Source organism: Nelumbo lutea, chromosome 1 (genome assembly GCF_056320005.1).
Source record: "Nelumbo lutea isolate HS-2025 chromosome 1, American lotus-T2T, whole genome shotgun sequence".
In the NCBI taxonomy this organism is placed as follows: Eukaryota; Viridiplantae; Streptophyta; class Magnoliopsida; order Proteales; family Nelumbonaceae; genus Nelumbo; species Nelumbo lutea.
In genome coordinates, this window is record NC_142684.1 from 153,752,835 (window position 1) to 153,765,893 (window position 13,059).

The following is a 13,059-nucleotide window of genomic DNA, read 5'->3' on the forward strand; positions in this document are numbered from 1 at the left end:
AATGAATTTGCCCGATTATCCCTTACTTACGTCTGCCAACGTGCACTAACCACCTACCATTGTTCTGATACATGGAGATGGTACCCTTTTATTAAAGAAACCATCGAATGAATGTTAAGGATCTTTTTAATCGAGATAAACAGATAACAAGAGATAACATTTTGGCACCTGATCATTTTAACTTTATTATCTATCAGGTAACAGCAATTGTCACCTCAGTGGACGGTCATGATCATCCATCACTTCTCTTTTTTTATTACGAGGTACTCCACCTCAGCCGTTGGAAGGTATTTTAGGTCTGCATGACATAAGATCCTTGACCACAATTGAGTCAGTGAGAGCCTGGATATTTTGGTCATTAAATTTCTCAAAAAATAAAAAGAGGGTCCAGACGGAGTAGTAGACTGCCTCCGACTTCGTTCCGATGATTCGGTAGGTAAAAGTACATTTCGAGCAAGGATATTTTCGGAAATAAAATCTGTTTCCCATTTCACCCTCCTGGGTCCTTTGTCCTGTCTCCCTTTATAAATTTTCCATCTCCTCCGTCCCGAAACTCCAAGTTCTCTCTCTCATTACTCCCCCTAGCTGTACTCTCTCTCTCTCAGAGAGAGTGAGTAAGCTCTGTAAAAAAAAAACAAGAAAGAGCTGGAAATTATCTTCAATGGCGTGCGAGACCGAGACCAAAGGCCAGAACAAGAAATTTACGAGCACTCAGAAGCTAGATGACGAGACATCGGAAGAGCGGTGTCCGGTGGAGGAAGTACGGTTAGTCGTTCCGGAAACGGACGATCCTTCGCTTCCTGTCATGACCTTTAGAGCATGGTTCCTCGGTATTATATCATGCACACTACTCATATTCCTCAACACCTTCTTCATTTACCGTACGCAGCCCTTAACTATATCGGCAATTCTTATGCAAATTGCCGTCTTGCCCATTGGAAAATTTATGGCGTCCACGCTTCCAAATAAGGAGATCAAGGTTTTGGGGATGAGTTTTAACTTGAACCCTGGGCCTTTCAATATGAAGGAGCACGTCATCATCACCATCTTTGCCAATTGCGGGGTGTCTTATGGTGGTGGAGACGCCTACTCCATCGGTGCCATAACGGTTATGAAGGCTTACTATAAGCAGAGCTTGAATTTCGTTTGTGGTCTTCTCATAGTCTTGACTACACAGGTATTCTTGTTTTCTTGATTTCTTCGTGTTGTCATCGTTTGCTTATGGTACAGGAGGAGTAGGAAGAATTTGATCTTTGAAATTAAAACTCGAGTTTTCCTATAGCTACATGTTTTTATTTTGGGATGAGAAAATGGAAATGCTTTGGTTTTGGGTTTCATGTTTAAGTATAGATTGGATGAAAGATATTCTTTTTGTAATTTTTGTTGTTGTCGTTTTGTTTTAGTTTATATTAGTTAGTTTTTGTTGTTTCTTCGATTCGTTTCTTTTCTTTATTATGGCGACTTAATGGAGGATAATACTTATTAAAAAGAAAAATGAAGAGCAAGATTTGCATCCTGTGGAGGATAAATTTTCGGTATTTACTGAAAAAAAAAAATAGGTTACCTTTACCTCATCTTTTGTTTTATTAAAAATCCATTTCTTTCCTCCTTTTTCTCTCTAGGACCTTTACTGGTTTTCTTTCTTTTCTCTGCTGAAAACGCAGACATAAATTTAATACAGTTATAATACTGGAAAGCAATTTAATGTCTGTTTCCTGACTTTCGATACTTGTTGGTGAATTTTACAGGAGTTCCAGTTGAATGAAAAAGTTAAAGTTCATCACTCAATTTCTTTTTTACTAACTCTTACCTTTTTGTTGCAGATATTGGGTTATGGATGGGCAGGGATGTTGAGGAGATATCTGGTTGATCCTGCTGAAATGTGGTGGCCTTCAAACCTTGCTCAGGTTTCTCTTTTCAGGTATTGTTTTTTTCCTTTTCAGCTCTGTTTCTTGGTGTGGCTGTTTTAAATTTGTAGTTCCGGGAAAGTAAATTAAATAAAAATTGGAGGAGAATAAATGCAAAATTGGATGGCATTTAATTGCTCTATTTGGTATAGTCACTTTGTGGTTTAAAGAAGGCTAAAAGGGAAAAGTTAAACAAGAAAAAAAGAAGAAATGATGATGTTTCTTGTTTTTTGGAGATTACTAGAGATTGTGGATACATTTGCCTTTCCTGTCTTTAATTGTTCTGTTTCAGACCTGAAGCACGAAGGGAAGTGGGGACGCGGGGTACAAAATAGGGAAAAAACGGTAGATAGAACACTTGCTTGGTCAGTTATTATCTTAATGGAGAGTTCATACAAGTAAAGTTTTCTTAAAGAGTATGAATAAAGCAAAACTATTCTTTCTTCAATCATTTGTCTGTAGCTGAAACCAGTTTATAAGTTGTATTGGCAAAACACGGAACCTTCTTTCTTCCATTTACTCTTAACCCTTACAAGATATAATATGATTTTTTTTTTTTAATCTTTTCTGTAACCTTGCTGTTACAGGGCACTCCATGAGAAGGATTCTCGATCAAAAGGCCTCACGCGGATGCAATTTTTCCTCATCTTTATGGTTGCAAGCTTTGTGTATTACACCCTCCCTGGCTATCTATTTCCGGTTTTGACATTCTTCTCATGGGTCTGTTGGGTATGGCCCCATAGTATTACAGCACAACAAATTGGTTCCGGCTACCATGGACTTGGAGTGGGAGCCTTCACCCTTGATTGGGCTGGCATATCGGCTTACCATGGAAGTCCACTAGTGACACCTTGGTTCTCGATTCTCAACGTTGCAGTGGGATTCATCATGTTTATATACATAATTGTCCCTGTGTGTTACTGGAAGTTCAACACTTTTAATGCTCGGAGGTTCCCCATATTTTCAAATCAGCTCTTCACTTCTAATGGTCACACTTATGACACCACAAAGATCTTGACTCCACAGTATGATCTGAATGTTGCTGCCTACAATAGTTATGGGAAGCTCTATCTCAGCCCGCTATTTGCTCTTTCAATTGGGTCAGGATTTGCTCGAATAACAGCAACCATGACTCATGTGGCATTATTTCATGGCAGGTAGGCTTTGCTTTCAAATTACAAAGCATTAACATCCTCGATTTCAAATTAGATTAAGATTCTGGTTGCAATTCATGTTTATCTTCATTGTCCATCTTTCAATCTAAAAGAAAAGCTTCTCTTTGTTCCTTAAGAATTAGCTTCACAAATGACCATCAGCATTCTTATACCATGATTGAAGCATATTAAGAATCCCACTACTAGTATTCATTTATCCAGTGAGGTTAGGTTAGCATGCATATGGATATGACTTTAAACAGTCTAATTCATCATAATTCTGAGGTTTTACTTTTGGAGGGAAATCTCAATATTGGGATAACTAGATTAATATTGTTGATGCTCCTAGCCCTGGGAGCAAGTCCAACAGCTCACAGCTCAAGCCACAATCATACCTCTGCCATGGCCAGGGATTTGGTAATGTGTTCCACTGTTTAGAGGTGTTTGCATGAAAATAATCGTTTCATCACCTTGCAGATGAGATTTCGATAATTTTCTTTTGTTCAGGGATATCATAAGACAGAGCAAATCAGCCATAAACAATGTAAAATTGGACATCCATGCAAGATTGATGAAGAATTACAAAGATGTCCCCCAGTGGTGGTTCCTCATCCTGTTGGTAGGCAGCGTTGTATTATCTCTCTTGATGACTTTTGTGTGGAAAGAAGAAGTGCAGCTGCCCTGGTGGGGGATGCTTTTTGCATTTGTCTTGGCTTGGGTTCTTACCCTCCCTATTGGAGTCATTCAAGCAACTACCAATCAGGTATTGCAATAGTAGAACTAGGCTATTGAATACATAGAACCCAAAGAGAGAATTGCAAGGAATCTGAGATCTAGGCCTAACATTTTGATGTTCTTTGGTTATGGAACAGCAACCTGGATATGACATCATAGCACAGTTCATAATTGGATATATCCTTCCTGGAAAACCCATAGCAAACCTGCTTTTCAAGATTTATGGACGAATAAGCACCATACATGCGCTCTCTTTCTTGTCCGACCTGAAACTTGGGCATTACATGAAAATTCCTCCTAGGTGCATGTTCACAGCTCAGGTAAGCAGCACATAAACATTTATTGTTTTCAATAACGAATGAAAACCATTATAACAATTTAGTATGCTCTTCCTCTTGCTGCAGCTGGCGGGGACGATAATTGCTGGCACAGTCAATCTTGCAGTTGCATGGTGGATGCTGGGGAGTATCGATAACATCTGTGATGTTGATGCCCTCCATCCTGACAGTCCATGGACTTGCCCAAAATTCCGAGTCACCTTCGATGCTTCAGTCATTTGGGGCCTAATTGGTCCAGAACGATTGTTCGGGCCTGGTGGGCTGTACAGGAACTTGGTGTGGTTATTTCTCATTGGTGCTGTGTTGCCAGTGCCCGTATGGATCCTGAGCAAAATGTTCCCTGAAAAGAAATGGATTCCATTGATCAACATACCCGTTATCTCTTACGGTTTTGCTGGGATGCCACCAGCAACTCCCACAAACATTGCTAGCTGGCTTGCCACTGGAACCATATTTAACTACTTTGTATTTCGATATCGCAAAAGATGGTGGCAGAGATACAATTATGTTCTATCTGCAGCATTAGATGCTGGGACAGCATTCATGGGTGTTCTGTTGTTCTTTGCTTTGCAGAATGAGGGGCGGAATTTGAAGTGGTGGGGTACCAAGTATGACCACTGTCCTTTGGCTACATGCCCGACTGAGCCAGGCATTGCAGTTAAGGGTTGCCCGGTGTTCAAGTAGGGAATGAGAAGCTAATAGAAAGATGTGGCAGAGGTGTTGAAGAGATTAGCACATACGCTTACGGTTAGAGCTTGTTACCCAAAAAACAAAAAAAAAACAGACAGAATGAACCTGACTTGAGATTCTTGTATGTTTTCTATCCTAGGAAGTGGAGATAGTTTTTTGTTTTTTTTTTTTTTCTTTTTTGGCTTTTGTTTTTCTCTAATTGAAGTAGAGATTGTTCATCTTTGTTCATTTTAAATTGAGACTTGAGATGAACAGGCCTGCTGCAAATGACGCAGTATGAGGTGCTTGGGACCGGCTAAAGTAGGTGTTGTGGCCATCTGGTCCCGACTCACCTTTCTTTGCTAATTCTTTCCACCATTCATGTAAAACAGGAGATCCCGTCTTTGGCAACAGCAGCGTAGCTATGGTTGACCCAATCTTCTGTGGTCATCCAAGAGTAGTTGAGTACTACATTTTACAAAGGAAGTGTTACATATGATACTCCAATTTTGGTCATACGAATGGTCAATCCCCATGATCTGGACAGGCCACGTCACCCTTACATGACTACTAGTAGTTGGAAGATACCAGTTGGGAATTGGAATTTCGATCTTATGTTTCATTGATTGCTAGCAACCACCAATATGATGCTAGTAACTACAGCAAGTCGATAAAAATAGCATAAATTTTCCATCATTTTGAAATAAAACTTCCATGCACAATGGCACATTAAGCAGTGCCATCTGCAGGTTTGGAGGTACCAATTACCAAAGGTGGTTCCTTGCATAATCCTCTGAACCAAGATACAGCTGGAATCTGGTGACTGAGGAGGTTCAAAACCAGCAATGCTCTCAACATCTTCTGTCAAATAATCCTAAACCAAATAACAGTCAAAATTCTTCTCTGACATCCCAGTTTATGCCCAATTGCAATGTAGAAACAGTAAAAGTACACTACATTTTGTTGCCTCTGCATGATTCATTACAAATTCTGTTAGTATGACAACTGCTAATAAAAATATGAAAATGTTCTAGCAGTATAACTGTGTTAGCAGATAAAATCTCTATTTCTAGATCCACTCTCCCAGAACTACAGGATAAGTATCTCCACACTAATTATAAAAGGTCCCTCCAATCTAAACCAACTTTCATGAAGACATGTCCCAATGAACTAGCTACAATCAAACCATTTTGTTTCAAAGTAACCAATCATGTTGAAGGTCGAGGGAGGAGATGACTATAATACTAATAAATATGAATTCAGTCAACTTCTATGCATGCTCTGTTCTAAATGATCAATTTATCTAAGTCGTTTCTGTATATGGTATATATAAATTACATGAGAAAATGCATCTACCATTCAACACATATCAAGTTTCCATGTGTGAAATGGTTGATCATTCTAGACCCGATTCTATGGGATTTCAACGCCCTAACAATGACCTTCCACTCGAATGGAAAGCAAGTCACTTGGCAGGGTAAAGTGGTGAAGGCCAAATACCTGCAAGTTCATGTGCTCCAAGATGAAATGATACACGCAACAACCATGGAAAGGCTCCTCGCTGATTTTTCAAATATATTCCAAGAACCAAAAGGACTTCCTCTTTCCTGAGTTTGCGATCACCGAATCACTCTGGTGACGGGTTCAGAATCAGTAGTAGTAAGACCATATCGCTACCCACACCTGCAGAAAGATGAGATAGAAAGGCAATGTGATGAAATGCTGGAGCAGGGGATCATCCGCCTTAGCCACTCCCCTTTTTCTTCCCTGGTCCTGTTGGTGGCAAAGCGGGATGGTACTTGGAGATTTTGTGTTAACTACATGGAGCTTAATAACCAGACTGTCAAGGATAAATTTCCTATTCCCATTGTGGACGGGTTGTTACATGAACTTCATGGTGCCCAGTATTTCACAAAACTAGACCGAATATTGGGGTACTTTCAAGTTTGAATGGCTTCCGAAGACATTGAGAAGACTGCCTTCCGAATTCATCATGGCCATTTTGAGTTTTTAGTTATGCCGTTCGGTCTCACAAATGCCCCATCCACATTCCGGTCCTTAATGAATGATGTATTTCAATCCCACCTTCACAAATTTGTTTTAGTATTCTTTGACGACATTTTGGTTTACAGTAAAACATGGATAAAACATGTGCATCATCTAAGGATTGTTTTTGAGCTACTACGCCAACACAAGCTCTTCCTTAAATGATCCAAGTGCTCCTTTGGAGAGCGCCTGGTCCTTTAGTTGGGCCATATCATTAACGGCAAGGGTGCAACAGTGGACAATTCCAAAATTCAAGCGATCAAAGAATGGCCCAAGCCCAAATCCGCCAAGGCTCTACGCGGGTTCCTCGGTTTGACAGGATATTACCGCAAATTTGTATAGAATTATGGCGTGATGGCTGCCCCATTAGTGGTGGATCGCTTCTCTAAGTATGCCCATTTCATCCCTCTTTCTCATCCGTATAGCGCTACTTCTGTCGCCCATGTCTTTTTCACTCACATTTTTCGTTTACACGGGTTACCAGAATCTATTGTCAGCGACAGGGACCCAGTTTTTACTAGTACCTTTTGGAGGGAATTCTTTCTGTTAAATGGTACCACCTTAGCCTTTTCTTTCGCTTATCATCCTCAATTAGATGGTCAAACTAAGGTGGTGAATCGAACGATTGAGATGTATCTCTGTTGCTTTGTTGGGGATCAACCGAGATGGTGGGTTGATTGGCTTCCTTGGGCCGAGTATTGTTATAATACTGCGCATAATTCTTCTTTGGGAATGATACCCTTCTGAGTTGTCTATGGCCGTGAACCTCCTCGTTTGTTGTCCTATGAACTAGGTTCTACTCGTTTGGAGGAGATTAATCGTTCCTTACAAGAGTGAGATGCTCTTTTGGCTGAAGTTTCTCTTCGTTTACAACAAGCACAACTCCGCATGAAGCAAGCCTATGACCAGCATCATCGGGAATTGTCGTTTGAACCTGGGCAGTTTGTTTGGTTGAAACTTCAGCCTTATCGTCAGTGCTCTTTGAGTCACAGGGCTGTCCATAAATTAGCCCCTAAGTTCTATGGGCCTTTCAAGGTTTTGAAGCGAATTGGTGAGGTTGCATATAAGCTGAAACTTCCATAGCACAGTAGGATTCATGATGTTTTCCACATTTCCTTGCTCAAGCCGTTTAAGGGTGTTCCTCCTATCAATGTTCCCTCCTTACCACATTTGAAGGAGGGAAAAATCATTCTGCAACCTCAGTCTATTGTTCGTTCCAGAATTAATCGAGGTGTTGTTGAAGTTCTGGTGGAATGGGCCAACTTACCATTGGCTGAAGCTACCTGGATTCCCTTGTTGTGTTCCAAGACACCTATCCTGAATTCGAGCTTGAGGACAAGCTCTTAGTCCAAGAGGGAATTAATATTGTGGATGCTTTTATTGGAAATAGACATGTTCATGGGTCAGGCCGGGCCGGGCTCAGGTCGGGCTTTCACTTGTCACTAATGAAAATATACTAGGCCCGAACCCGGCCCTGGTAAAAAGCCCGAAACCCGAGCCCGAGCCCAAAGCCCGACCTAATTGAAAAGAAAAACAATTTTCCCTATTCAAATTAGAATTAAAAATTCAGATAGTATTTTTTTTCTATTTAAATGAACAATGGGCCTACAAGATGGTATTTTTCCCTTTCTTTTATATTTTAAAACACAATTTTGCATTTTTAAATCAAAAAATTTATTCAAATGGACATAATCACATAACTAATTTTAAGTTTAATATTAGGTTGGGCCAGGCCGGGCTCGGGCCGAGCTATTTTGAAAAAACCCGAGCCTGACTCGAATTTATTGCAGGCCGAGCTTTTTGGCCCGAATTTAAGCCAGTGGGCCTATAAGCATGTTCAAGCCCGTCCGGGGGTCGGGCCGGGCCGGGCTGGCCCGTCGAGCCACTCGACCCATGAACACGTCTAATTGGAAAGAAATACAGCCGCAGACAGCAGCAGTAATGGGCGTCAAATTCAGTGTTCCTATCTTATCTCTTAGCTAACTTCAGTGTTCCTATCTTATCTCTTAGCTAAATTCAGTGCTCCTATCTTATCTCTTAGCTAAATTCAATGTTCCTATCTTATCTCTTAACTAGACTCAGTGTTCCTATTTAGTAGCATTATTATCTCCTATTTAGAGATAAATGTTTGTTAAGAAGTTTTCCTAAAGAATGACTCTTGTAATTTCCTATTTAAAGGAGCAGATGATATTCAATAAAATTATCGATATTTTCAGTCAAGAAAAAGCAGAGGAGAGTTGGTGATCTCTTTAACAAATCACCATTAAGGCGCTAAAGATAGGTTCCTCTAGAAAAGGGAGAAACAAGGGAAAACAGGAAGTTTTCCCCGTTAACTGACCTATGACGAGATCCTATTCGCGGGCCCTTAACAATTTGGTATAAGAGCAAGGCATCATGGGTGACTTTGAGCAATTGAAGACTAGGGTTCATGTTTGGAGCACAAACTCGTGGAAAACAGCAAGGAGGTGCGCGAGATCAAGGACGACGTCCGAGAATTGAGGCGCTTGATGGAGTTATATTTTTCCAGCAAGGAAAAGAGTTCAGAAGGGGCTGCAACCACAGACAGCCGCCGACTAGACATGGCAGAATCGTCAGGCGAGCAACAGGTCATTGCCCAGGGAACCACAATCATTCCCAAATATAGCAGGTTGGAATTTCCTTCCTACAATGGAGCTGGAGATCCTTTGGGATGGCTGTACAGATGTGAGCAATTTTTCTGCAACCAACGGACAGAGGATAGAGACAAGGCCGAATTAGCCGCACTCCACATGACAGAGGAGGTGCAGCTCTGGTTTTATAGATTGGAGCAGGAGGAACCATAGCTTAGTTGGACCCAATTCAAATCCTACTGCCTTCTTAGATTTGGGCCCCCATTAACAAGCAATCCATTAGGTGAACTAATCAACCTCAAACATACTGGAATTGTGGCTGAGTATCAGCGTCAGTTTCAGAGCCTCCTTGCAAGAGCATCTTCGGTACGACCAGATCAACAGGTTGACATGTTCACCGTGGGATTAATGGAAACTTTGAGGGTGGATGTGGAGATGCAAAATCCCTCTAATCTGGTTATTGCTATGAATTTGGCTCGAGCTTTTGAACGAAAATTGCAACTCAACCGCAGAAGTATCAGTATAGGGTGGCCTCAAACAACATGGATAGCCCCGAAACCACTCGAAATGGTTCCATCTTCAGCAACCAACAGAGAACAGAAACCACAGATGAGCAACGATTCCAAATCAGCATCCAGTGTGGGCAGCAGCGTTGTTGCACCCCCTATTAAGCGCTTGTCCAGGGCTGAGATGGCGGAACGCAGGGCGAGGGGAACAGTGTTTTAATTGTGATGACTTTACTCAACAGGGCACAAATGCAAGGGACTTTTCTGCCTCTTGGTGGATGAACAACAGGAGGATGAGGATGAACCCTCCACATTGGAACCCAAGATTTCTCTCCATGCACTTACTGGAATAAAAACCTCTCAAACTATGCAGTTGCAAGCACAGAAAGCAAGGAAACCAATACCGATCCTTATTGATTTAGGAAGCACACAATTTTGTAAGTGAACAAGCTGCCCTCCAGTTGGAACTGCCAATGGAAATCAAACTGAGGCTGCAGGTAGCTATAGCAAATGGTGAAAGAGTACATAGCCCGGGCATCTATAAGGGAGTCCAAATATAGGTCAATTCTGAATCCTTCTTTGCTGATTTGTTTGTGCTATCGTTGGATGGATTTGATGTAGTTCTTGGGGTGAAATGGTTGATCACTCTAGGCCCAATCCTATGGGATTTCAATGCCCTAACAATGACCTTCCACTTGAATGGAAAGCAAGTCACTTGGCAGGGTAAAGTGGTGAAGGCCAAATACCTATAGGTTCATGTGCTCCAAAATGAAATGACACACGCAGCAACCATGGAAAGGCTCATCGCTAATTTTTCAGATATATTCCAAGAACCCAAAGGACTTCCTCCTTCTCGAGCTTGCGATCACCGAATCACTCTGGTGATGGGTTCAGAACCAGTAGTAGTAAGACCATATCGCTACCCACACCTATAGAAAGATGAGATAGAAAGGCAATGTGATGAAATGCTGGAGCAGGGGATCATCCACCTTAGCCACTCTCATTTTTCTTCCCCAGTCCTGTTGGTGGCAAAGTGGGATGGTACTTGGAGATTTTGTGTTGACTACAGGGAGCTTAATAACCGGACTGTCAAGGATAAATTTCCTATTCCCATTGTGGACGAGTTGTTACATGAACTTCATGGTGCCCAGTATTTCACAAAACTAGATCTAAGATCGAGGTACTTTCAAGTTTGGATGGATTCCGAAGACGTTGAGAAGACTGCCTTCCGAACTCATCATGTCCACTTTGAGTTTTTAGTTATGTCGTTCAGGCTCACAAACGCCCCATCCACATTTCAGTCCTTAATGAATGAGGTATTTCAGTCCCACCTTCACAAATTGGTTTTAGTATTCTTTGACGACATTTTGGTTTATAGTAAAACATGGATAAAACACGTGCATTATCTAAGGATTGTTTTTGAGCTACTATGCCAACACAAGCTCTTTATTAAACGATCCAAGTGCTCCTTTGGAGAGCGCCAAGTCCTTTAGTTGGGTCATGTCATTAACGACAAAGGTGTAACAGTGGACAATTCCAAAATTCAAGCGAACAAAGAATGGCCCAAGCCCAATTCCGCCAAGGCTCTACGCGGGTTCCTTGGTTTGACAGGATATTACCGCAAATTTGTATAGAATTATGGCGTGATGGCTGCCCCATTAACCGACTTGCTGAGGAATAATGCCTTTCATTGGGACAATGCAGCTGACACGGCTTTTGCAAATTTAAAGAATGCCCTCTCCACCACACTAGTTTTGTAACTACTGAACTTTGATCTTGAGTTTACAGTTGAGTGTGGTGCGTTCGGAATAGGGATTGGCGCCGTATTAAGGCAACATGGGAACCCAATTGCTTTCTTCAACCATAAACTAGCTGATCATCATTTGAAATTGCTAGCCTATGAACGCGAATTGATTGGGTTGCTAGAGCAGTCCAACACTGAAGACCATACTTGTGGGGAAGATCATTTGTTGTCAAAACTGATCACTATAGCCTCAAGTACTTATTGGAACAGCGACTTGTTACTTCTCCCCAACAACATTGGGTCAGCAAGCTACTTGGGTTTGATTTCCGGGTGGATTACAAGGCGGGATCCTTAAATCGTATTGCAAATGCATTGTCTAGGTGCGAAGAGGACACTATGCTCCTTTGTGGGATTTCACGTCCTCGAGTCACCTTTTTGGATGACATCAAGAAAGAGATGCCACAATCACCAGAGTGGACGACTCTTGTTTAGAAAATTTAGTCTGGAACTGCAAACTCCAATTGGGCCCTTACAGATGGGCTTGTGGTGTATAAGGGTTGGATATATCTCCCGGCTAGTTCCTCTTTGATTCCCTCCATCATCTCCAGTATTCATAACTCCACCCATGAAGGCATTCACATCCATGCAAGATTGATGAAGAATTACAAAGATGTCCCCCAGTGGTGGTTCCTCATCCTGTTGGTAGGTAGTGTTGGATTATCTCTGTTGATGACTTTTGTGTGGAAAGAAGTGCAGCTGCCCTGGTAGGGGATGCTTTTTGCATTTGTCTTGGCTTTGGGTTCTTACCCTCCCTATTGGAGTCATTCAAGCAACTACCGATGGTAGGACTAAGCCTGCTGCAAACATAAACGTTGAACTTCTTGAAGCATTCAAATGACACAGCCGCCCCACATACCACCGATATTCCTGATGTGTGGCTGGATGAGCATGGCCATGGCCAGCAAGATATTCCTGATGTGCGGCTGAATAAGCATGGCCGGCAATGTGTTTGTGATCAGCAGATCCGGACTCACCTTTCTTTGCTAATTCTTTCCATCATTCATGTCAAACAGGAATCCCGTCGCTTTGGCAACAGCAGCGTGCTATGGTTGACTCAATCCTCTGTGATCATCCAAGAGTAGTTGACTACTACATTTTACAAAGGAGAGTAATAATATAATACTCCAATTTTGGTCATACGTATGGTCAATCCATCCCTATGATCTGGACAGGCCACGTCACCCTTACATGACTATAGTAGTTGGAAGATACCGGTTGGGAATTGGAATTTCGATCTTATGTTTCATTGATTGCTAGAAACCACCGATATGATGCTAGTAACTACAGCAAG

The 13,059-nt window shown here is 41.7% G+C and overlaps 1 protein-coding gene across 1 annotated transcript; it reads left to right on the forward strand.

The window, feature by feature from the left end:
- Window positions 1-552: 552 nt before the first annotated feature.
- Window positions 553-5,059, forward strand: OPT3 (oligopeptide transporter). The gene is made up of 6 exons (XM_088955668.1): window positions 553-1,177; window positions 1,824-1,921; window positions 2,495-3,064; window positions 3,569-3,824; window positions 3,934-4,116; window positions 4,201-5,059. Exons 1-6 carry the CDS (start codon window positions 662-664, stop codon window positions 4,816-4,818), a joined length of 2,241 nt encoding a protein of 746 aa, XP_088811794.1. The 5' UTR covers window positions 553-661; the 3' UTR covers window positions 4,819-5,059.
- The last annotated feature ends 8,000 nt before the right edge of the window (window positions 5,060-13,059 follow it).

Coding starts and splice junctions, on each gene's coding strand:
- OPT3 (XM_088955668.1), top strand. CDS start 662: ATGGCGTGCGAGACCGAGACCAAAGGCCAGAACAAGAAATTTACGAGC. Junction 1,178..1,823: donor TCATAGTCTTGACTACACAG/GTATTCTTGTTT, acceptor TTTTTGTTGCAG/ATATTGGGTTATGGATGGGC. Junction 1,922..2,494: donor GCTCAGGTTTCTCTTTTCAG/GTATTGTTTTTT, acceptor TTGCTGTTACAG/GGCACTCCATGAGAAGGATT.